Below are 25798 nucleotides of genomic sequence, written 5' to 3'. Positions count from 1 at the left end.
AATGTTTTTTTTTTATGTTTTTGTAATTATTTTCTTTAATTTCATCTCTCATTACAACATTCACTCACAGTCAGGCCCCCTTTAAGGTTTATAAAAACATTAGAGGGGATAAATTTTATGAAAAAATATGGACTTAATTAAAATAATAAGCTGACTTCCAGTTTCCCAGTAAAATATTTAAAATAAGTCAAAACCAGCTACTCTTTCCAGAATCTTCTGTGTGAAGTCACTTAGGAACCTCTAATGTGTCTCCCATGTCAACAAGGCAGACTTCAAACTTTGGTCATTCATCATCATCAGAGCCCTTCTTAATACACCTCACCTTCAAACCTACAGGGATACATATCTGAAAACTGACCACTGCTTCTGAAAAATAGTTTGATGCATTTCAAGCATTACGGAATGAAACTTCATTAATGCTGCTGCCTCCCAGCCTTCCAGAGTACAGGCAAGTGACCTTCCACACCTGATCTATTTGTCAGCCTGTCAGTTGTGCAATTTTTCAGGTGCTTTTACTATTTGAGATTTTAAAAAAAAGCCCCTTGAAATGAGCCAAAGTTTCTCTGTTAGTGCATGCATATAGGCAAATCTTTGGGTTCTACTGAGCCCATAGCCAGAGGCCGGCCTTTCATTTTTACCACTTGGACATTGGTGGTGGGCACATTTACGACTACATCAGCATGGTATTTACCATTTTGGTTCCATTAACACTTTGAGGATACCTCCATCTCATCATGCCCTTTGCTCTGTCCACCAAGAAAGAGTAGTTTCATCAAGTGTGTCACATCTCAACATGGCTTTGTCTTCACTGGGGTTTTATTCTGTTTTCTTTCAGCTTAGTTCAGTCAGAGGCACTGCTGCTGTAGCAGCTGGAGGTGGATGGAATAGGAGGTGCCAGAGGTGTGCTGCTGCTGTTGCTGAGGGTTTTTCGGATATGGGGCATTAGGAAGGGGTCACTGGCCAACTGCAGCACATCCACACGGTCCTCCTTGTGATAAGCCAGGCAACGTCGAATAAAGGCCTTAAAATAAATAAATAATAGGCTCGTTATTTGACAGTCCCAGACTATAACCCCTCTGTCTTTTATATCAAATCAAACAACTGCATAAAAATCCCATTGGTTTACAATCATAAAGGATCGTTCATGTCATTTCATGGAACCATTAAATTCAGTAAGCACCACTGTAAACATGTATACAATTTGATGGTAGCCATGCCAAGAGTTTTAAAGTGATTTAAAAAGAATAAGTACCACACCTTTGCTTCTGTGGTGACCACAGGTTTGGGGGGAAACTGCACCTCAGTAGCTTTCAGTATGGTGTTTTCTTGTAGGATATCCTGCTGAGACTGGTTATGACCAAAAGGCTTGAAAACAAGGAGATTGTGAAGAGACCACTTATTTTAACACAAGAATCAAGACAACAAAATACCTGTGACAAAATCTGAGTTAGTGGTTACCTTGCGTCCGTACAAGGTCTGGTAAAAGATGACCCCTACTGACCAAACATCCACCTTGTTAGATATTTTTGGAGGGTCCTTGCCCACCACAAAGCACTCAGGAGGGAGGTACCTGTAAGTCACACAGTCTCAAAATGATACTGAAAAAACGTTTTCTCTGTATTTTCTCTCAGCACTGTATACCTTTACTCAATTTTCTGAATTTTCTTTATTGAAGAGGGAATGTGAATCCAATTAGCAACATGTCGCTCAAATGACTGTGCCTCTGCTCCTCACTTGTGAAACCACATTGGTTGCTTGGTTACTACATGCAGTGAAATGTGTCTATGTACCAGTAGGTCCCTGCTCCTTGTGAGGTCAGCTCCATGCCATCTGCTGAGTTGTAGCTGTCATCATCCATGATCTTGGACAGGCCAAAGTCAGTGATCTTAATCTCGCCACAAGCTGTGCCATTAACCAGCAGAATGTTTCCTACACAGAGAACAGCAAACACAAGCATTCAAGTAAAACAAGCTCTCACAACATGTGGCTGCTGGAAAAAGACAAATGAAAATGCTACCAGGCTTGAGGTCATAGTGGATGATGGGTGGTCGAATTTGGTTGAGGTACTTGAGGGCATTAACAATCTGCATGACAATAGATCGGGCCTCCTTTTCAGTCATCAGCTTATTCTGTTTCAAGTAAAAGTCCAGATCATTGCCTTCACAGTACTCCAGCACTGTGCAGAACCTGCAAGAGATGATAAAACAGACAAACTATTTGGGAAGATGTTACTAATGATCACCTACTCACAAATACACACAAAATAGTGTTATGTGAAACATGACATCAATAAATCATTAGCACAATTATAACGTGAACAAAAAAAGACCATTAGAAAACTCATGAACTTTACAGAGTGTGGCACTTACGAATCTGTGTCAAGCGAGAAGTAGTCATAGAGTTTGACTATTCTAGGGTGGTCAAGTTCTTTGTGGATTCTGTACTCTCTACAGGCATGTCTGAAAGACAGGTGAACAAGTAACTTTTTAAAAACATCAAAAAGGTTTTAAGCTTTAAATTCCCTAATGTAATATTTAATTAGACAAACAATTCTCCACATTGGAAATAATGAAAACGAATGGCTGTGAACAGAAATGACAAACTTGTGGTAGTTTTCCTTCTTCTCATCCCTCCAGTTCTTGTTCAGTTGATGGATTTTAATGGCCACATACCTTTGCTCTGTCAAATCAAAAGCCTGAAAAAAATAAATAAATAAAAAAATAAAAGAAATTTTACCATCAACACAAGCAAAGATAAGAGATCTACTATAACTGTACATATAATTGTTTTAAAATAGTGTAAAAAATGAGTCATCAAAAATTGAAAAAGAAATTGTGCAGGTTACCTTAAAAACTTCACTGAAGCCACCTCTTCCAAGTAAATGTAATAGCAGATATCTGTCGTTAAGCGTGGGATGGTCTTTATATCTACAAAACAAAACTTGTGTCTGTCCTTCAGGTTTATTTATTTATTTATTTTTTTTAAATCACTTTTTTTGCTAAAATGCCCATTATTGAACAGAGACAGCACTTACTGTGAGCTGTCCTCATTATGTATTCTCTTCAGCTCTCGAATGTGCAGGTTTCTTACTCGCTCCAAATGCTCCAGCTCTGTCTGGATCTCTGCCTCTTCCTGCAAACCACACAAATCTATCATCTATAACAACTCTTGATAAACAGGAATGAGTATTGCCACATTTTTGGGTACTTGGAAGTAACGGGTGCCCAAAGTAAGAAAAAAACAAAAAAAACAAAAAACAAAAAAAAAACACACCTTTTTTAGATGACCAATTCTAAGTTTGAAAATCTCCTCTTGCTCATGGTATTCAGCCAGTGACAACCTGTGTGTGAAACATGATATAAATTTCAGATAAAATAACAGAAAAAACACAATGCCTTCTTATTAAATTAATACAGAATACTATTACAAATAGTTTCAATATAATCTGACTCACAATCTCTCAATAAAAAAGGTATCAAAGTGTGAGACAATCACACTTCACTGCGGTGTCCAAATCATCACTATATTACTACCATACATCTTTAAAATGGTTATGTTCGAATTAAAAAAAAAAAAAAAAAAAAAAAAAAAAATCTGCCAATACAAACAACAAAACCTATAAAGAAAAAATGAATCAGCAACTCAATAATGACATTAAACACAAGTTACTCCCACACCATCAAAGTGGACAACCTATTAAATCGAGAAAACCGGACCAATACACGATCAGACAACTACATAACATTCATGCTACATCACAGGCTTTGGGTTGCTCCATGTCAAACAACTGCTGAGCTGTTGTGATCTTACACTTCATTCTCCTGGCCGTTGCTCCTACACTTTCGTTTGTTCTGTTCCGAGTTGGGCGGTGGTGTCTGGGCCATGGAGGGGGGTTTCCTTTTCCCCAGCAGCTTCCTTTGCCTCTCAATGTCCTCCCGCTGCAAACTGATTCGCTCTTGCTGCCTGAGACATTTAATAATCTAGCATAAACATTATGGTGTATGGGAATGGCCAAAAAGCAAACATGTTTGTAACAGTTTGTATGCTGACTTGATGAGGTTCTGGAAGGCATATCCATCTGTCCACTGCTCAGTGAAGGAGGCTCCATGGCGTACGGTGGTGAAATGGCCCAGTCGCAGACGGTCTTGCATGCTCTTGTCTCTGCAAGCCTTCTTCTCCTGCTTTGACTAAAGAAAACAATGAATAAAAACTCTATACTCAAAAACAGCTTAGATAGACAGTGTAAAGACCTGAGCTTATTCCTCTGATTTAGATTCTTACTTTTAATAAGTAAGAAACAATGTTTTTGCTTTGATATTATACAAAGCTCTAACAAAGTAAGATATACTGTATCTCTGAAGTATACATAAAGTACTTGTCTAAATGCACACACACACCCACCTTCTCTATTAGCAGCTTCTTGCTCATAGTCACACACTTGTTAAGCCGTTCCTTGTATCGCTCGAGCATCTTCTGCTGCTCATCTACCTGCCGCCTCAAGTCACAGTTAGCCTGCCAAAACATACATCATCCCACATCCCTGACATCTCATTTATTCTACAACAAAAAGTCAAAGCTTTTATGCTCTTAAAATGACACGATGCAACAACTAGCAGTGTGTCAGCTTGGTTTGCTGACATTTATGGCAAATGTAATTTAAGCAACAATGGCACTTGAACATTTACAAGTACACTGTTCATGATGATCTGCAGCCAAACTGGTGCAAGTAATTTGTTGCGGTAGCATATTTGTCAAGCCTATGAAATAATGATTGAGGACATGTGTGAATGAGCCTAATGCATTCATCTATATTTAGACAAATAGACTGTATGACACATAATTGACACTAACATTGTTAGTCACCTAAAATCTCATAGATTTGTCAGGAATTCAATTATTAGGTAATTAAATTAACTTATTAATTCAAGTTGTTTTAGGTACTCCCTATACTCAAAACTATGTTCAACTTGTAAGATTTTGAAATCCAATTTTAAATATTTGCTCATAGTACCCTTAGCAGGTCATCTATCCTCCCCTCTTTCTTCTCCAGGTCAGAGATCTTGTCCCTCTCCAGTGCTGTCAGTTTCAGCAACGTCAGTTCTGACTGGGGAAGGAGGGCACAACAAGCCAAAAGTAACATCATGTCAATTAAATGATGTAGACATACTTGAGCCAGTCAGTAATATACTATGCCTTCACTTTAAATTTATCAAAATTAGACCGGAGGTGTCTTGGAAATTAGATGTGAAATCATAATGTTGACCTTTAATCAGGTTAAGTAATGTCATTTGCAAGTACTGTGGCAGAAGAAAGTTGGGTGTGGGGGCAGAGACTTATGAAGTTTGACCTTTAATCCACATCCTTGCCAAGTAGTGTCATTTTTTTAAATGTCATCCTTACAAAGTTTTGTCAAACTCTAATGGTGTCTGAGATTATGGCACTTTTTCTATTGAACATGCTGTTTGAGAAACGAGCACTTTTCACTGGAAGGACAAAATCACTGCTTTTTTGTAAGAAGTAAATATCAAAACCTACAAAGTATGTTCCAGTTCTAAAACTTATTGAAACAAAACCAAGGCGCTCACCTGGATGGCTTTGTGTGAGCAGGACTGTGTGGGGGCCATCTTAACAGAGCTGCAAGATGAAGAGTCTGTGTGGGTCGAGCCTGTGGACGAAGGACTGCCGTGCTGAAATTGCATTTCAGAGAAACACAAAAACACAAAGTTAGAAAGAAACTGGTCTTTAGTTAGAAAGAGGGGATATAACAATTACAGACCACAGACAGCTTAAGGACATTGTAAAGGATAAAAAAAACATAAATACTATAGATATTAAGGGGGTGAAAACTGAAACTGTAGATTAACACAAATACTCTATCTACGCCAACTGATCCTACATTATCTATTCATTCATTTCTATCATTCCTGTCTAGTTAAGAGGACGATGATGCTAAGTGAAACCAGAGAAAGAACCATATAACCAGCAGGTCAGTTTGATATTAGTGAAAGAAAATATCACACAGCTGGTAAATAAAGAGCAAAGATAGAGGCCAAGCAGAAGAGACCTATAGAGATGGATGCTGGTGCTCACCGGAAGATGAGACAGTGAATGCTGTGGAGAGGAGCGCACTAACATGGGGATACCCCTGCCAGGACTGGTGCCTGAGCCACTGCTACCAGCAAACTAGCCACAGGGCAGTTGACAAGAGTGGAAACAAGGCAGAGAGAAAGAAAAACTTCTGTTTGTATTTAGCAAGAAATTTGGTGAAGGACTACTACTACTACTACTACTACTACTACCGGTATAGTGAAGGTGATGCCAAACCAAGCACAGCACAGTGACTAGAATAAAAAAAAAAAGAAAAAAAAAAGTAAAAAACAACAACAGGACTAAGGCTTACTTCATAATAATCACTTATTTTGTGTCCTCTTCCTTTTCCTACAAAAAAAGAAAGATATAAGAGTTAGAAAAATGTCATAATTTGGTCCTATATCATGTTTGTAAGTATATACATTTATTTAAAAGTATGATGAAAGTGAAGCATGGGACAGCTGAGCATTTCTGATCATAAGGAGCTGTTTCAGTAAGTACTCTGATCTTACCCTGGCTGTTGCTATTATAGATGTCTCCTTTTCTCTTCCTGCTTCTCTGGTCATTTGCCTTCTTCTCTGGTGTCTGACATGAACAGAAAAGAATCACAGTTTACTGAATATTAGAATTTTACTCCATTAAATATAAGTGCCACTATTATTTTTCCCTTAGTAAAAACAGAAAATGGATGCATACACAGTGTTCTAAAGTGCTCTACTACTGCATTTAACATTCTTCACCACTCGTCCAATTCACAAATAATTGTGTTGCATTGATGGTCAAAAAACCTGAAGACGGTGGCACAATCATTTTTTCTCCCCAACTAACCTCCAGTTCCTTGTCACTGAGTGAGCCTGCACTGCACAGCGACTGGTTGGATGATTCGCTGGTGGCTGAACTCTGGAAAACAGAACAACAGGCCTTATTAATTAGTCATAAACTCATACGCACAAAAGAAGGACAGTGCTCTCTCTCTGGAGGTCTGTGGACATTCTCATGTCAGTAAACTCAAACATCAAAGCGCAGATGTCCACACATCTTCCTATCTGGCAAATGATACTAAAGACTCAAGTTTAATAAAACCCACCTTTGTGGCAATGTCTTTTACACTGTGTGCACATATTTTCTTCCCTTTTTGTATATTTTTAGATTTGTTTTGTATGAATTTCAGCACACACAACAGTTACACTTCTCTTATATGCTAATCTGTGAATCGTAACTTGATATCCAGTTGGTAGAATCAGTTGGTGTCATTCATAGCATTCATGGCTAACTGCACAGCCTGATGGGACTAAGAAGAAACAGCAGGCTAATTGGTGCAGGGCGCTAATGCTTTTAAGGCCTGCTGACTTTTTACTGCTCAAGGTCACATACACAGCCAAGAAATGTTCTTTATTTATTTTCTGGACACATTAAACATGCTCATTGCAATGTCTTGAACTGAATCTTGATACTTTTTTTTTTTTTTACTGTTGTCAACATACTCAGAGCCTTAAATAATTCACACTCTAATACTCTCCCAAGAAAGCCTTACAATTCGCTTCAGAGCACACTATGGGCTGGTGCATGAATGGTGGTGATTGCTTTCTCAGGGGTTGCCATTTTCTAAAATACACACCCACACGCCGTAATACCCAGCTCAACAGCAGGGTTGCAGCATAGCACACAGCCTATGCTGTGAGCTTCAGCTGCAGTGCCATTTCAGTGTCACTTGTCTCCTCTGTAACAAAGAGCTGCTGGCCAACTCCCCTGTCAGCCAAGACAGAGCTTGTGTTGTTTTAGCTTTAGCTCAGGAGGACAAGATCATTCCACTGAGTGAAACCCCTGAACACAGAGCATCAGTCAAAACTGGAAACAGAGAAGACTCCCAAGTTTTTCTAAACTGAGAGACTAACACTAGACAAGCCAATATGCTCCTGTTTTAATTCACAAATGCTGACACTGGGGCTGTGGGATGTTTGCCTGCAGGAGCAGTGTGAGCTACTTTTGTGTATCTAAATTTATTTCAGCATGGAAAACAGGAAAAACAAAATACATTCACATCAATGTCTTGTTACATATGTAAAGTGCAACACCTGCATAAACAATCTGTATTTAGAATTGCTGCCGTTAACAAATGCCAACCTTGGCCACACCAACTCCAGTGAAGCGAGCCTCAAGCAGCTCCTGCCTGCGGGGGTCCAGGCTTATAGCCTGGCTATGAAGTCCTTCCATCATGCCTAGAAAGAGACATACAAACAGCCAATAAGTGCAGTAGTTAAGATTGTGTTATTGTCCAACAGGAGATGACCATCATTAACAAGCAGATAACAGCACATTGGCTACAAAAGGTTTAAAAAATCCTTCATGAAAGAAATTCCCCATCCTCAAATAGCATAAATTGAGAGAAAGGATAGGCACCCTGGTAGATTTCATAACCTATAGTTTTACGGTTAAGTTAACCACTTGGACCATCAGTACAAATTGTTTAAGATACTGAACCCTGACAGAGGAGATTAAATATTTTCTAAGTTTCAGGTAAATATGTATAATCATTGTCCATTTTAGCAGAATAAATATTTTTTTATAGCAGTTGTACCAGCTGCCAACATGGTCCTACAATATACAAGGAGGATTTCAAAGAAAGCAAACCAAACCCAGTGAAACTGGACATCACTGACGAGACAGGTAATTCCCAAATCACATTACAATGCTGACTTAAGTCAGAGTGAACTGCTAATAAAATCTCTTCTGTGATGATAATAAATCTATTTAAAACGTCACAGCTTCCTTTTGCCATTAGAAAATTGTTATCCATTCATCCATCCAGGTTACCCATCAGTTAGAGATGGTTTCATTTAAAGGCACTTTATTCATGTTATGTGTTGATGACAATCACTCAAGAACAAAAAAATAAACAACCAAGCAACATTAGACATCAGCGTTGTGCTGGAGCAAATGCCAGACAATGCATTTTGCACAATAAGTCTAATGTCAACTTTATCAAAACACTGCTCGCCAGGGAACGCTGACATTAGCTGGGAAGAAAATTTAGTTTCATCTCAACTTTAACGACAAAGCCATGAACTCATCTTTGTTTAGACTATGTCTCAGATAAAACAGACTTGGTAGCAGCTGGTGGAATAATTGTTACGATGACCAACAAGATGTTGGTGCCGACTGGAGAACTCTGCTAGGGTAAACGCTAACTAGCAAGTTAGCATCTGTAAATGCTAGTATGCTAACTAATCCAAAATCTTGCGAATATGTCATAACATAACAAACGCTTCCATGCTCAGTCAGCTTATTATTTATCAATTAACTGTGGAGGTTCAATCTGAGGTCATAGCTGCACTTGTTACTGTTGTTGGTAACAGGTTATCAGTAAGAGCTAAAGCTAGGGTAGGGTTAAACTAGCTGTGGTTAAGTTTTCTGGCTAACATGCTAACGTTAGCTATGATAGAAGTCTCACCTGGAAAACCTTTCGCAGTTTTCAGTCACCCACAGTCCTAGAGGGGCTGTTCTCCGTCCATGCGCCGAGTGCAGGCTCCTTAACCACTCCCAATCCCACACACCCAAAATAAAGTTGTTTGCGTTAAGTTATCCATTTATGATTATTTCAAATTCAGGGAAGACATGTGTTAGCTTAGCTAATGCTAGCTAAGGACAGCAGTGTGGCTGGCTCCTGCTGGTGTCATCCGGACAGGAGGCCCTGATCCTCCGGGTTTCCTCGTCCGTCTGGGTGCCCCTGCACGGACAAACCCGGAGCTGTCAATGCTCTGAAGCCTCTCGACAAGTGTTGTCACATCTCTACTTCACTCGGTCTTTAATCTGACATGATCGACCGGTGTGAAGTTTACTCCAGGAGGAGAAGTCCGGCCACCTCCTTTCAGTCCATGTTTAAATCGTTAATAAAAGATCATAACCCCCTGCAGCAAGGCCGCGTAGGGCTCCAGGGATAGCTTTATATGATGCTACCCAGGCGGTACTTTAACATATAATGTAAACTCACATCAGAACCGCCCGAAAACAGAGGAAAGACCGGATTAAACCTGGCTAATGGGAAAATGCATGGGACCAAAAAAAAAGCCCCAGTTTCAGTGCCGGCCACTTGTTTGGGCACTTTTACACATTTCATTTCATTTGTTTCCAAAATTCATAGTTCAGACACAAAACAAGACCACAGAATTATGAATTGTTTTACTAAGGCTTTGCAATTTGTCATCTGGATGAATAAATAAGGCAACTATTTATTTAATATCGTGCCCACATGATGCATAGGCTGAATAAAGCTGCTGCCTTTAATCAAGTTAACAAATACTGAAACACAGAAAACCGTAGTTCAGGTAATACACCAGCACAGGAATATACTGGTTGGTCTCAACACAGACGGCACAAAAACTGAACTTTTCAAAATCACAAAACACATGTACTATGTGTTTAGCTTTGTCTCTAGTTTGGCTCCATATTATTATGTCTATTACACAATGAAAATCCCATCAAAATGCAACTTTTAACGCAACTATACCGGAGTCTCAATGTTTTAGGTCATTCATGTTACTGAACGTGATGAATGTGATGACCTGTAGCTTGTACTTGCTGTTTTCACCCAGAAGATGGAAGCAGAGCAAACACTTAGAGCACATTAGACCATATAACCATCCATTTCTCTTTTTAATCTCTTACTTCCATATGTTTACAGGTAGAAAATATCCTTTCAATTCCAGCTGATTATTCCCCCCAGCATCTGCAGCAGCTTTCAGCAATCACACTGCGTTATCTTCAGGAAAGCCCATTTCAGTTTAATTTCCATTTATGTTTTAGCCTGTTCTTCTTATTTCACATCTAAAACTCTTATTTGGTTGTTAATTTAACTTTGAGTGAACTAAACCTTTATTTTGGCACACACAACAAAACAGTTCTCAGTCAAACACAAGAAACAATATGTTATCAGTGTAGTATAAGTGGATGCTTCTGACAAATCCCTGATAAAATGTGTTCTCAGAATCATTTCTACATATTTACAAAAACAAATAATTATTAATTACTGCCTTGTACAGTAGAGACCCGCACATGATTTGTTGCCTTCCCACAGGCAGAGATAGACAAAGTCCATTATTTCATCCGTTCCTCATCATCCTTGTTCAGCAGCATCAGTCTTTTCCTCTGTATGTTATATTTGTGAAGGTGGAGGTGGCTCCTTTGTACAGAGGATTGTGTCCCTGTTTGTCAAAAACACATAAAGACATAAGTTTAGGTGACTTTGATAAATGCAATATTTATTTGAAATGCGTTTCTTCAAAATCTTATCTTTAAACTCCTCTGACTCTTTGTGGTTTCAGACCTGTGGGATCTGGATGTGTTTTTGAGGTCACAAAAAAGCCTATTACCAGTAAAGGCTAATTAGCCTTAAACCCAGCCCTTCTGTTCGCTGCCTTTTGTTCTGCTGGGAGTAACAGCATGTCGTATAAATAATAAAAAAGCAAGAGACTGCGTGTGTGGGCCTCTGTGTGTGTATGTGAAGGTAAAAACGTGTTGGTGTGCCTGAGCTATTTTTAAAGATAAAAATATAATATAAACCATTTCAGAGTATTTTCACACACAGGCCACGTCATGTTAAATTTACTGACCGTCTCCCACTTAGCACGAGCACGTTCTTCTTCAAATTTCGCAAACTCCCGTCTATCATGGATGGTGACCAGCAGCTTCCAGATAAGCAGAGCTGCAAGGCCCAGGAACAAGATGGCTCCTGCCACTGATAGAAGCACCACCAAAATGTCTGGACCCTTGGGACAGTCTGGATGGAAGGAGGAAGAGATAAAAGAGTAATGTGAACACATAGGAGGAGATAAGCCAGAAGCCAGGCCAGAGGAAGCCTGATTTCAAAATGCTGTTTCCTCCCTGCCTCATGGCTTTGACGTTGCTTTTGCTGCAACTCACTCCTATGCTATGACTTTTCAAATTCAGGCATGCCACTGAACTACAGACAGTAATACTAATAAAATGATCATGGCAGGTAATCAGGAGGTGTGATTCCTTCTAGGCTTAATTCCAATCCATGAAGTGAGGCAAGGGCAGCATAACAGTGGTTAAAAAAAAGGCAATGGGACTTTTTAAATACCGAAGAGCAGAGAGGAGGATGGGCTCAAGTGGAAAGTTGTAACCTCACACAGCCAGGCCACAAATCTCCCATCCCTCATTGTGGCCTGGCAAAACTCAGCAGGAATCCTGTAGTTTCAAGAATGCTCTACAAGAGATGAGTGACAGCACTCTCCCTCACTAAGTCATTACCATGAATCCTTCCTCCACAAGCTTGGTGGGCTCTCCTTGATCATTTTCTTCATCATTAGCGGTTCTTTGTTCTACATTAACTGCTTAAATATGTTTCAGAATAAATCTCAGGCAAAAGGCTGATGAATCGTTCTTTATTTTATATCTGGAACTGCTAGTTAAAATAGTTGGACTTTTCAAAACGTGGTCATCACTTGAACACTCTCATTAGTTCTCTTTGGCCTGTAGTTTCCAGGCTTAATTCTTTCTTATTCCATACTTTCCAAACTGCCATGTTGACATTGGGCTGGCTTTGTGAAGCAACAAGAACCGTCTATTAAAGACCCCCAAAAACTTATTTTCTATCAAAGTTGTAAGAATTTTGAAAACCAATTCGTTTCAGACAGATATTCAGTCTTGTTTTGTTTGAGCTCTTCCTACTGGTCTGAATAGGATGGCACTCACTTTGTGTGAGGACATGCTTGCATTCACTTAACTATGTGGATATCAGTGTTGGGTAATCAAACGGGGCAACTAGTGTGAACATTTACAGCCAACATCAGCTTTACTTCTCTTCCTCTCTCCTTTCCTATCATTCCTACTTTCTTCTTTTTCCTGCTTTTCAACAAACCTTATTTCTACAAAACCGTTAATTAACAGCTAAATATGAACACATTAGCAACCTGTGAAGAGTTTCTGTTTCCTATCTTTCCTCCCTCTCTTCTCTTTCTGCCTTTTCAAAGCTTTAATGTTAAAGTCTTGAATATCCTCATGTTTGTTTATGTAGCCTCCCTCTCTCCCTATTTCTGCTTTCTTCTTGAGGATATGTAGAGTCAGCAGGTTCCTTGAGGAGCTGGGCAGCTGTTTACGACCCTTTTTGACACAGCAGGGTGTGCTGTGTTCAAGGCAAATTTCGGTGTTCTTCTCTGCTACCCAGTTGTGCCTAAATTAAACACACGCATTCATTAAAAGCAGACCCAGGGACAAACTTTCTCTGCGGGCACTGGCGGCCATTAAAGGCTTTTTTACCGCCAACACTTTCTGTTTGGCCACTTAACAAGGAAATGAGGATCATGTAGCAGGGAAGTGACAACCTGTGCGTGGATGAAGAAAAGAAAACACTAGTTTCACAAGGCAAGGGAGCTCACTAGATCTAATATAGTGATATATTTGTGGTTGTTGTTCATTGCATTTACTGTATTTGCCATTGTGTCTTACTTTATCTTTCCCACAGATGTTATAAACTATATTTAGTTAAGTTACTGTATACAGGTTTATTTGATGTATTTTTAAATTTTCTTTATTTTAATATTATTGTTTGACCACTTGGGGGCAACAAAACAATATGTAAAAAACCACTCAGCAATACTAGCATGCATGTGCATTGTTTCATGGTTTAACCAACTCCTTTTGTGTAATATCTGATTTGTTTGGCTGCTAAATGCTCCAGAGTGATCCCCAGGTCGTAGTCCTGGTTAGTGCAGGACTGTAGTGCACAGGGGTTTTATCAGAGCTTTTTGTTGGAAAAAATCTGCCTGCTGCAAAACACTAAAGCTACAGGCTCTAAAATAAAAACAATAAGCTGAAAGGCTAATCACCGTAGAGCTGAGGGGAAGTGCTGAGCTGGATGAATCTTATTAGATGTAATCATATGATCCTTTTGTTAAAATCAGAAATACTGAATAGCACAGCATTTCTGTGGGTGTCCATGCCAGGTATCAGTGTAGAACGGGTTTTTTCTAACCTGGCTCTTTGACGACACGTAAGATGGACTTTCCATTGGCGTCTTCGTAGTACTGGAAACGCTCCACGCAATCATTCTCATCTTTGTAAGTGCAGTTCACAGCATTTGTATCGTGAAAACCTGTGTAAAAAATAAGAGGAAATTATTAATCAGTTAGTCAAGATGCTTCTCTTTTCTTGTTTCAGGCGTGGTGAATATATTCTTCAGAAAGCAGTGAGATACACTGATGTTTTGTAATCCTATAAGAGCTTGTCTCAAATTCCATGAAGTTAGAAGTTAACAGCACCTTATTAGAAAGTGGTACCAGGACTCTGGTTTGTTTTTTTTCTCAACTGGGTGTCTTACCTAATTTATCCACAAGCTCAATTTCATCCTTGCAGATTCGAGAGCAGGTGTTGTCCTCAAACAGCTTGCCCCTCTTGAAGTGCTTACACTCCACACACTCCCTTTAAAAAGAAAAACATACATCACCCCACCATGTCAATTCAAGTAGCTTACTGGACACCAAATATGACAACTCCTAGTGCAAGCTCGTTCGGGTGCGGACTTACTTCTTGATGGTACAGGCGTCAGGGCAGGTAGGACATTTGTCACATGTGGCCCCGTAGGCACCAGGCTGAGTGCAGTCACAGGCCCCGCACACACAATGACCCCTCCCACTGCACAGCAGGCCCAGGCTGGACATACAGGTGTCGGTACGTCTGGAGCAGTTACAGTTCTCGCCCTGCCAATCCGGTGCACACTGACAGAAACCACAGTTACAGACACCATGGCCTGTGAGGGAAGAAAGGATAGGGATAGAAAGAACAGACAGTTAAAATCATGACCAATTACAACTTTAATATTCATGTTCATCCACTAATGAAATGTTATGTTAAACTTGATCACATTTAAACTTAACACTTTTCTGCACATCAATATTGTATATTGATACAACTTTTTTGCACACCAGTATATCAGGAGCCCCTGTAACACTGTTAACTGCAACAGCCTAAACACACATAGGAGGGTAGAATATCGAGGAAAAAGAGGATGAGGATGCAAATAAACAATAAAGGAAAGGAGAACAATGAGAGCGAGTGAAATTCTGTGTAAAAACAAGGGTGTGGTGGCAGTTGGGAAAGAAGGAAAGAAAAAGCGGGAGTCCTTAGGGGTTGACATGATTCAGTTGTTCACTCTTCATGATGTTTATAATGAGTGAAACATTTATTTTGTTTTTATAGGTTTATTAGTCTATGAAATGGAAATTTTAGTCACCATTTTCTGTGCATTTCCACAAATATCAGACGTGAAATTTTGAGAACTCCACTAGAATTAGAAATAAAGTTCTGTGGGTTTGAGCAACCTTTGGGTGGTGCATATGACTTTGTCCTGACTGACCACTATTTCTTAAGGGCTTATGAGTCAATTCACCACAAGCTTGTATTTGCCTCTTGTGTTAACATGCTTTGACATTATTTGAGAGTTTCACTCTATTTTGACGAATATCTACCTTTAATATTCAAAAGTCATGCTGGTGGTGTTTATTAATTTTAAGCTCACATTTCATAGTGTTGTGTTTCCACCCAACCCTATGAAGCTGTGCGATATTACAAGATTCATTTTTCATTATTGAAAAGCTATTTTTTGCTAAGGCTTGTAGTGGTTTTGTAAGTCAGACCTCATGGTGTTCGAACTCTGGCAAGCATGTGTCTATGTGTCATGTTTCTGCAAATGTTGAATACAGTTTTACTCACACTGTAAAAAAAAAAAAAAAAGAGAAACTAAAAAACTTGACTTTGACGTTATCCAACTTTGAATTTCTGTTGATCTCAATCCCTGGTAACTCAAATATATATGTTGTACGCAGCTGAAATTCTTGTTTTACAAAACTCACTCACTTTCATTCGGCTTTTACTTTACGTGCTGATCATTTAAGTTTCTACGTCTTACAACTTGTTATTGTTACTAAAAAGAATAAAAGTTTTTAACAGCTCATGTCATTATGTGTCTGGATGCCTTTTATTTTTGGCTGCATGATTCAGAGCTTGTGTGACCGAATTTTTGAGCATTGGTTTGTTGTTATTCCATTCCATGTTTGTATATGAGCGTGCACGCCAATACAAGAGTGACAATGCAGAAAACATTGTGGTCTATCACCACAAAACAATGTCCAGATAAACAATGAGACAGGAAACTGCCTGGAACACTCTGACTGGATAAAAGATGGTGCATGAACAAACTGTCATTACCACTTGACCACAGGACCACTGGCTTTAAATTAGATTATTCTGTGGGGGAGGACAAATGATCCTTGCACTGAATAAGGTATTTCAGCACAACAGCAGACCCTGTTCTACACACACACACACACACACACACACACAACATAACACACAACATACCCAGTCCTTCTACATGGCCCTTTTCTGACCATTCTGACCAAACATGGGTTTATTTTTAGCCTGATTACACTGCTACAGCCAATGAATAAGCAGAAAGGTATTTTCATGTTCTTCTACAGTCTTTGGGGAAACATTTCTCGGCGGGGGGGAAGGGGAGCAGTCTGTGCCAAAACCTGGCATTATGCAGTTAGCAGTGCTCAATTAAAATATCCCCTGGGCAATGTAAATATGATATGTTTTAAATTAGCTTCTTTGATTTTGTTACATGCGGTATTTGTAATAGCTCATTGCGAAGTGACAGCAGGTACAAAACAAGAGTCATATAAGAGTCTTTTAAAATGATTAAATGTATTACTATAGCTCTGTTTGCCAGAGGGGAAACTTTCAGCTACTTACAATTACAGTCTGAATAATATGAACTGATTGTAGCTTTAGAGTGGCATGAGACTGGTACTGATCCTTTCATCTAACCCTAGGAATGAGAACAAGACGTCATTAAAAAAGTTCAATGACATACTGTCTCTTTTAAAATGGTAAATGAGGAGGAAGATCATGTGGCTCTAAGTTAGAGCTCTTGACAGTTAATAAACACAGACTCACTCCCACCATTTGAAGTATTTGTACCATCGAACCTGAAAAAAGTTTTTTTTTTGTTTTTGTTTTCGTGCATGAACCCTGTTGAAGAAAAAAAAAGGTTGGCTCAGCTTTGCCTAACACAAACATACAACCTGAGCATTACCTGTACACACACACATAGTGCACGCACAACACGCCATGTGTTTACGGCGAAAGATAGAAAGTGTTGTTACTACATGTAATTCCTCCCAGATGAGTTGGACGGTATGTCAGTGTGGTGAAGGGGGCTGCCAACACTGACTGCAAAGGTGCACACATTCACCAAAACTCTGCCACAGACACACAGTGTTTGTGATATTTTAACCGTCTTCACCTTTCAGTTGTACAATGTGGTAAACACGGTAGCGACATGTCATTGTTCAGATAAAGTCATAACAGTCTTCTTCTTACAGCTTCTTCAAATTGGGAATTTGCTGGTTTTCTGTATTTTATATCTTGTAAGGTTTAAGCAGTCTTTGGAGTTTTTCTTAGGTCTTCAACAACAAACAGCAAATCTCCAGAACTGTCTTTTTAAAGCCATATTGCCAAAATTAGGAACATCCTGTCTGAAAATGATGCATAAAAACTAGTCCATGTATTTGTTACTTCAAGGCTAGATGACTGTAACTCATTATTGTCAGGATGTCCCAGTATCTCCATAAAAAGCCTCCAGTTAATCGAGAATGCTGCAGTGCATTTCTGATAGGAACTAGCAAGAGCGATCATATTTCTCCTACATTAGCTTCTCTTTATTGGCTCACTGTAAAATCCAGAATAGAATTTAAAATCCTTCTTCTCACATACAAATCTCTTCATGATCAAGCTCCTCCATATCTTAAAGACCTCATATGATCCCAATAGAGCACTTCACTCTCAGAGTGCAGGTCTACTTGTGGTTTCCTGATTTTCCAAAAGTAGTAGTAGTAGTACAGTGTATGTGAGGCAGAGCCTTCAGCAATCAAGCTCCTCTCCTAAGGAACCAGTTCCAGTCTGGGTTCAGGAGGCAGGGACTCTCTGTACTTTTAAGCTTAGACTTAAAACTTCAAATTTCAGTCAGTCTACTATCTATTAATAATCTTATTGTCTCAACCCTACTCATTTAATTTAAGATAATAGAAGTTAATTACCCAAAGAATAAGAACTCCTTTCTCACTTTAGCTCTCAAGAGCTTACCTGAGCACAGTTCCCCCTTGTAGCGCAGGCAATTGAAGTCATCACACTCGCACAGCTTGCCCCACACTTTTCCAAAGTCACTGCTGTGGCACACACACTGACCGCACACACAGTCTCCGCGGCCACTGCAGATGGCAGACTGGGGCCCTCCGGTGCTTGCGGGTCTGCTGCAGCGGTCCTGTTCTGTGGGATTGTAGTCGCCCTCTGCACACTCACAGTGCGGTCCCAAGCGACCCGGGTGGCACAGGCAGATGCCACACTCGTAGGTACCATTTCCATAGTGACACTTCGGGCTGTTGGGTTGGGTTTTGGTCTGGCACTTGCAGTCGCACTCAAAGGTGACGGTGATGGAGAGGGAGTCCTTGAAACCCACAGGCTTAATGATGAAGGTTTTCTTCTTCTGTTTGGGACAACCACGAGCCCTGGCCTCCACACTGAAGGACACCTGTAAGAGTTAAGGGGAGTCAAACTGTATGGGAACAAGTCAAATTCTAGATGGAAGAAGCATTTGAGAGCCCTGTCTTTTTAAATTGTTGCTATGGCAAACCATGTCTGAGTCCAGATGATAGTAGACGCCTAATCTGTCCAGAAAAACATGGCAATGTATGCAGGTGAGTGTATAATCTAAATGTCTTGCTGCTGGAACAATAACAGTGTCTCAGTCAACCAGTGCACAGGAAACAACACACCCACATACATAAACAGAAACACTTTGTAAAGCCAGTCATGCTTTTGTATCACCACGGTGTAGCTTACTTGACATGTAACAGCACTTTATTAGTTTATTTGATTTTCATGTAGCAGCCACTCATATTTCAGTGTTATCTAATCACTGTCTACATAAACAGCACAAAGAGAATGCTTCCATATGCACTTTGTTAATGTAATTGTCCTTTGAGCATTACGTCCAACTCTGGTAAATGTCCAAATGTGGGCAGTTACTACAGCTGGAGAGATGGCCATATATGGAAAAAAATAAAAACAGTTCAGGCAGAGAGAGAGAAATGTGTGGAGGCCAAAAAATGTCACCTGGAGTGAGGAGAGAACAGGGAAAAGAGCCAAAGAAACTGTGATAAAGAAAACATGCAAACGAGGGCATGGGAGAACAATTTAAGCAGACAGTTTGCTTGAAATGGAGTTATCAGAAGGACAGAAGGACAGGAAAACATCAACTGTGAAAGACAAGCTCAAGTGGTGATCCACTTCTTTCTGTTATCTGACAAAGAGGAAAACAATAAAAACACATTGTCAGCAGTAAACGGGAAATGGAAAAAGACAGAAAAGCAGGTGAAAAATAGTACATGGAACTAACTGTGGCTACTAGCCTGTTGGGGTTTTTAATCCGTGTCGACTCATAATGGAAAAAGCTGGCAAAACAGTTTTTAACATCGTGGTAAAACAATGCAAAACAACTTGTTACCTTCCTGTGTAAATGTATCTGCTTAACGGGGCGATTTTATTGCACCTGTCTTCTTATGTAACCAATTTGTTTTTGGTAAAATTATAAAATTGTTTATTTTTCACATTTCATTTTGCTTTTACAACATTCTGCTTGTCTGCTTATTGTCTTGTAACTGGACAATATTCAGTTGAAATATTCTTTAAAAAAAAATCCTGTAAGAAACTGAACTGCGAACAAGTGGATTTTGCTCATCCCAGACCTTGTTTGGGAAAATGTTTAAAACAAAACCACATCGCACTGATTCTGCTTTCTTGTCTGTTAATATAAGATTTTTGAAATAGGATAAACTTCTGTTTTCTAGCCTGAGAGACAAGCCTAATAGCTGTGAAGCAAGGTCTTGCTGGACTGACCGTGTCTCCTATTTTGAGCCCAGAGCAGGATTTGAGGCCAGGGATGAGCTCTCCATTCAGACAGGTGGCGTTAAAGGACAGGGACAGCTCCTCTGGCACACCTTGAAGCTCCAGCTCCACCTTGGAACGGATTTTCTGATATTGCAAAGAAAAACAGCAGAAAACAAACGTAAAGGCTTTTATCAAGAGGTCAAATTGCATTTTATGTTTTAAATTTGCTTGTGAAAAGAAAATAAAGCAAATAAGGAATTAGGACAAGGCCAGTTTTAAAAACAAAAATAATTCCCTATTCTTTTTTTTAACCCCTAATAATAACATGCATCATTATTACAAATAAACAACTTTTATAATATAACTATTATAATATTTTCTTTCTTCCCTTCTAATTGTATTATATGTATTTGGAGGTACAGACATGCAGCTGCACCCACATGCTTGTATGTGCACCTGTAGAAACACCCCACAGTTACAGCCAGGATCAAGATTAAAATGAATTCTTAGCGTTTTCCCTTGTCCTTGCCCTTTCCACTCATATAGCCTAATAAACCTGAATAAAACATAAACAGTGAAACCAGCCAACACTCTCTGACATTTGGTCAGCTTCACACCTCGGCCACTGTGGAATTTCTACTAAGACTCTGGCTTGACTGTGTGGATGACTCAGACACTGTGGGTGTGTGTGTCAACAAACACATGTCATCCCCTCAAACACTGTCTAGCCTAGGTGGAGGGTGTTTATGTGCAGGGTGTGTGTGTGTGTGTGTGTGTGTGTGTGTGCGTGTGTGTGCGTGTGTGCGTGTGTGTGTGTAAAAAACACTTACAGCATAGGCGTTCAATATGAGCTGAATAACATTGCCTGAGTCGTTGGACAGTGTTCCTACTGTTGTGCCAGGAATCAGCTCACTGTAGTTCTACAGGACAGAGACACAGACAGACTGGAAGATTGTTGCCGTTCTACACGCTATTATTAAACCATTTTAAGTCACTGATGTATCATCACTTAGAGATACATAGATAAAATACACCTTTAAAGACCAGTACACTGTGATATACCTTCTAACTGGTCAACAAATATAAATCCTGCCCATCTTACACGATGAACAAATATGCAAAAAGGGGAAAAAACAGTTAGTTGTAACAGTGTCTCTAGTTTGAGAAAGATTGAGCTTGTGTTTTGCTGTGTCTGAATGGTGTGTAATGTATATTTATGAATTTCCATTCTTCCAGTGGAAGTTCCAAGAATCTCAGTCTAAAACCAGTGAGGTTTGGAGGACTGTAGCTAAAACACTACAGCATGTTGAAGATAACATGATTACAGACTGGGATTTCACATCTCCTCAGCTTCAGTTTTTTTAAAAAAACATTCATTTATGTAGTTTTTCAGGATTAGTCACTGTTTATTCACCATATCTAAGTCTTGAACTTAATTTAAACATAATGAAACACTAGATGTGAACATTGAGAACTGCAGAGCTCCTGACCTGGTACAGAGGAACCACAGGGTTGGTAACAGCAAAGATGAGGTTAATGTTGTTCTCTGACATCTTCTCCGTGATCAGAGCAAGAGATGGGTAATCCTGTGGGACCAGAGCAGATAGTGTGGTTAACACAATAACATAAAAACACCAAAATGTCGAAATGTCCCCCTTTCTTTTTTCACTTCTACACACCTACATACTTCAAGTCTTTTATGCTCTGTCTCTCTCATACTCTCTGTCTGCTGTCTGTACACCAAACACACACTTAAAGTACACACTAACCATGGTGGTGGACATGCTGTAAATATTGTCAGAGTTGAGGTGGCACTGTCCATCGTTGGGGTGCACAATTCCTGCCAGGCGACCATCCAGAGCGACATGAGTCTTAGCGTCCGAGGTGAAGATCAGAAGGTGGGAAGCACCAGGGCGCCAACCAATCTGCTCCTAGAGCCCATCAAACAATGTAACCATATAATGTTTTACTATGAATATCAGTTCCTCTTTTCAAATTTAGAAAATGTTTATAGGTGTGTGCATACACATGCACTCTGTGTCTCCACCTTGCACACAGCGGCCTGGATGATGGCATCAAAGCCTCCCTCTGGGGCATCTCGGTTCCTTGACACCATTTGTTTTTTCACTTCTTCTGTGAAGCGTCCCACTTCCTCCGTCAGAGACAGAACGTGTTTGTAGCCAAACTGGGGCAGGCACGTGGTGTTAATGCTGTCAATTAAATTATCAGATTCATTTATCAGCCAATAACAGGATTCAGAAGAATCCTTCAGAAGAACCGAAGTAAACTTGTTTATCTTTATACAACCATGATAAAATGCATGACCTCCTTCCTAATGTGAATTATCGAAAGCAGTTTTTTTTTTTGTGAGATTCAGATTTACCCTAAATATTTGTATAAACATGGGGGCAAAACCACCAAATTCAAACACTTTACCACACATGTGAAGCCTTTGACATGCTGATGGTGGTAGATGAAAAGTCAGTAAAGTTCATCCAACCATGACCACCAATGTTTATGTGAAATGTCATGACAATTTATCAAAGAACTACTGAAATATTTTAATCTAAGCCAAAGTGCTGTACAGACCAGTGGATCCTTTTATCACTTTTGCACTACTAGACCAAAATGCTCCACTGGTGTTATCGCTTATCCAAACATTCCTGGTGGCTGGATTGCACCAGACTGTGTGTAAGCCGGAAAGTAAATGACCCCAGAGGACCTTAAATCACCAAATCTACCAGATAGTAGCCTTCCTCTGAACTTTCAGCAGCTTGAACCGGGACACTCTCACACTTTGTCTAGATTACCTGTGGCTGAGTCACAGCAGCTGACCAAGCACTGAGGAGCCACTCTAAGCTTTTAACAAGTGCTGAACTATGAGTCTGTGTTTAAAGCTCTCCTCAGAAAAATGACATCACCTGCATAATGAAGCTCCTGCCCACATTAACAACCACTGAAATCAACACCAGCGGGTATATATTAGAAATGCAAAAAAAATACTGAGTGTTAGAAATACAAAGAGGTCTGGATTCAGTTTAGTTCAACTGAAGGTTACAACATTTAAAAAACATGGTAACTGCCATATTATGTTAGGATCCTTTTCAGTTTTGCCCAGAGCATTCATGGTGGTTGAATAATACTAAAGTACTTTTAGAGGACAGCATGGTGTAAATGATGCTGACACTTCTTTTACCTGTAGCAGGGGTTCTTCACAGCCTCTTTGGGTGAGATGTACATGTAAGGTGAGAGAGGCTTGTCCACAAAAGCCCCAAATCCCATGCGGAGGTTGCTGGTGGTGCGGCTCATGGCCTCGGCCAGGCCTTTGCCCAGAGTCCTCAGGCGGAAGAGGTCATCATTCATGGAGTAGGAGAGGTCCATGAGGTAGTAGAGATCCACAGGGTAGTCCTCTACCTGACGCACTTTCACCGTGAAACGCTTAGCATCGTCTGCCAAATGTGGTAAAGAAATTACTGGCTTTACTCTTTTTATATGGATTTAAAAACTACAAACTTGGATGAAGCAGCTCACCTGGTCTCAGGGTGATGTGGAGTTTCTGGGGCTTGATCTGGGTGACATCTTGCGTGGCCCCTGCTGCCTTGTTACTGAGGGGTCGGTCTTCAACCACCTGCAGTTTGCTGGTTGGAGACTCCAAAGCTGACAGAGGACAGCCTGCCGCCACCAGGTTACTCTTCAGGTCACAGCGGGACAGACTTGCAACACCCTGTCCGAAGTCCTGGCACAAACATTTTTACAGAAAAGCAGCCGATTTCCGGGAACAGCTTGCACTTGTTTGGAAGAACTAAATTAGTTAAAATGTAATCAAATTGTTGTTTATTTACAAAATTCCCATCTGTAAAAAACCTGTGTTGAGAAGAAATGGCATATTGTATTGATTCTTGACACCTAGAAATGACCCAACAACGTTAAAAACACTAACACGTTCAATTAAAATGAACATTCCTATGTGAAGACCCACGAATGATTTAACTAACGCTTCTGAACTTAATGTAGTCTCAGCAATAAACCGTCTCTCAGGCTAAAGTCATCCTGAGAACATTTTGTTTACTCCCACACTGAGTTTGAAACAGAAACTATGACTATATCCCTATTCAGTCATAGGATTTCCACAATTAAATGAGAACATAGACAGATTTTATATAATGCTGATTTTTCCATAAACATGCTCCTTCCATTTTTATCTGAACCTATTTCATAGTCATTTTTTAAAAAAACCGTACACATCTGCCTGTGTATTCTTTTCAGCCAAATGACTTGTCTGATGGGGCGATTCATACCACCCTGCCCAGCCTGGCTGGCAGAAAACTCATTGCTGAAATGAAGTCAAGTGGAAAAGCAACCCACCTCCTGGAAGCACCACGCACAGCTGGGGTGCACAGCCAGACACTGCTTGCATGTGCTGGCCCCTCTAGAGGTGCAGACATTTGAACCTGTAATAACAAGAATTATTATTTTCTCCAAAATTCAACACTAATGAGGAAACATATGCTTCTTATCTTGACTGGGCTTTTGGATGCGGCATCAGATCGTTTGTCTATTTTCCAGTAAACATGGAGACTAATAAAAAAAACCCCACTTTACTCCTCACAGGGAAGAACTGTACTTTTGACTCCACTTCAACTGACAACTGTAGTTCCTTTTCAAATTAAGATTATGCATTTAAAAGAACACAGACAAGCCCATAAAATACAATATACAACCCTTTAACAAAAAAGTGGCGCCTAGTTGGGGCCCCTTGTCATGTTTCAGATGTCTCTGGCTTATTAGCAGGTCCACTGAGGAGAGACTTCCCCTCTGAACATCTCACATGGTTTATTTCAGTAACTGGTCCTCTCATCTCTGACCCCTAGACTGAGAGAGTCACTGGGCTACTATCAGAAAGCAGACTTTTTCCACCTCGACCAGCTACAACAGCCAAATGTTATTTATTCACTGATGCATTCATCGTCTAACAAATGGCAAAATGACATTTACTCTAATATTTATGTAAGAAAACGTCTTATTTCTATTGTTAACATGCTTCAAATGCATTATTCAGGACATCTGTTATGTTTCGTCCCTTGCATTATATTATTGGCTGCACAGGCAAAAAAATATAAAAGCAACAAAGCATCAAATTATAACTCACCGCAAACTTGTGTTACTCCAGTAATAATCCAAACGCCCATCCAGAATATCCTCTGCGCCGGAACAGCACCCATCCTGGTGCGGGCTCTGTGAGAGGTGAGAGCCGGGCAGTGAGCTCCGGGGTGAGCACAAGCAGAAAAGAACAAGAAAAAAAAAAAAAAAAAAACTTTCTCGACGCAACTCCAAATACAGTCAAATGTCTTAACCCCCTCCACACCCCACCACCCACCCACCAGAGGAAGTCTCATTATTATACTATTAAATCTAGTGGGCGGGGTAAGGGCGAGCTGTGAGATGGGAGGGTTTATTTTGGTGGAGGGCAGGTCTGAGAGTGGTGATATTATTGTACGAACTCGGACACTGTTACTGTGTGTGTGTGTGTGTGTGTGTGTGTGTGTGTGTGTGTGTTACTACATATTGCTCAGGATACATCAAGCATCAAAATAAACACAAACACGTTTCAGTAAACAAAAAGGTTTATGGAAAAAAATGAATCTCAAAATGTGATAATAATAATAACTATAATAATAATGTGGAAATTGAAATATAATTAAAGCGTGTAGGCTGTAGTGTGTTATACAAAAAGACAGGA

At 39.9% G+C, this 25798-nt stretch overlaps 2 protein-coding genes across 3 annotated transcripts; both read right to left on the bottom strand.

The window, feature by feature from the left end:
• Positions 1-2: 2 nt before the first annotated feature.
• LOC113135320 (serine/threonine-protein kinase tousled-like 2) lies at positions 3-10080 on the bottom strand. Of its 2 annotated transcripts, XM_026315245.1 has the most exons (21): positions 9542-10080; positions 8215-8309; positions 6919-6990; positions 6603-6675; positions 6401-6438; positions 6091-6183; positions 5586-5687; positions 5012-5104; positions 4402-4512; positions 4051-4187; positions 3811-3963; positions 3274-3340; positions 3035-3132; positions 2846-2927; positions 2604-2695; positions 2370-2459; positions 2018-2187; positions 1791-1929; positions 1459-1570; positions 1258-1365; positions 3-1021 (listed from the first exon to the last, which is right to left on the bottom strand). In XM_026315245.1, the coding sequence occupies exons 2-21, from the start codon at positions 8305-8307 to the stop codon at positions 842-844; spliced, it is 2103 nt and encodes a 700-aa protein (XP_026171030.1). In that variant the 5' UTR covers positions 8308-8309; positions 9542-10080; the 3' UTR covers positions 3-841. The 2 variants fall into 2 exon arrangements, with proteins under 2 accessions (XP_026171030.1, XP_026171031.1); XM_026315246.1 differs by lacking the exon at positions 6091-6183.
• Positions 10081-10254: 174 nt separating this feature from the next.
• LOC113135908 (integrin beta-3) lies at positions 10255-25363 on the bottom strand. Its single transcript, XM_026316255.1, has 15 exons — positions 25208-25363; positions 24424-24509; positions 23590-23794; positions 23255-23507; positions 22106-22268; positions 21828-21989; positions 21549-21644; positions 20889-20978; positions 20068-20202; positions 18256-18700; positions 14635-14857; positions 14429-14529; positions 14084-14203; positions 11700-11866; positions 10255-11291 (listed from the first exon to the last, which is right to left on the bottom strand). Exons 1-15 carry the CDS (start codon positions 25278-25280, stop codon positions 11223-11225), a joined length of 2388 nt encoding a protein of 795 aa, XP_026172040.1. The 5' UTR covers positions 25281-25363; the 3' UTR covers positions 10255-11222.
• Positions 25364-25798: the final 435 nt, after the last annotated feature.

This window comes from Mastacembelus armatus, chromosome 19 (genome assembly GCF_900324485.2).
Source record: "Mastacembelus armatus chromosome 19, fMasArm1.2, whole genome shotgun sequence".
Classification (NCBI taxonomy): domain Eukaryota; kingdom Metazoa; phylum Chordata; class Actinopteri; order Synbranchiformes; family Mastacembelidae; genus Mastacembelus; species Mastacembelus armatus.
Note: the sequence above shows the minus strand (reverse complement) of the source record. Positions and strands in the feature narration are given on the sequence as shown.

What these genes read in the sequence shown, in the direction of transcription:
- LOC113135320 (XM_026315245.1), bottom strand. Translation starts at nt 8,307, where the DNA reads ATGATGGAAGGACTTCATAGCCAGGCTATAAGCCTGGACCCCCGCAGG. An exon ending in AACGGCCAGGAGAATGAAGT is followed by an intron (nt 3,341 to 3,810) that starts GTAAGATCACAA and finishes TTTCACACACAG; the next exon opens with GTTGTCACTGGCTGAATACC. An exon ending in GAATTGGTCATCTAAAAAAG is followed by an intron (nt 3,133 to 3,273) that starts GTGTGTTTTTTT and finishes TGTGGTTTGCAG; the next exon opens with GAAGAGGCAGAGATCCAGAC.
- LOC113135908 (XM_026316255.1), bottom strand. Translation starts at nt 25,280, where the DNA reads ATGGGTGCTGTTCCGGCGCAGAGGATATTCTGGATGGGCGTTTGGATT. An exon ending in ACAGCATGTCCACCACCATG is followed by an intron (nt 21,645 to 21,827) that starts GTTAGTGTGTAC and finishes CTGGTCCCACAG; the next exon opens with GATTACCCATCTCTTGCTCT. An exon ending in CAAGGGGGAACTGTGCTCAG is followed by an intron (nt 14,858 to 18,255) that starts GTAAGCTCTTGA and finishes CTTCCCTCACAG; the next exon opens with GCCATGGTGTCTGTAACTGT.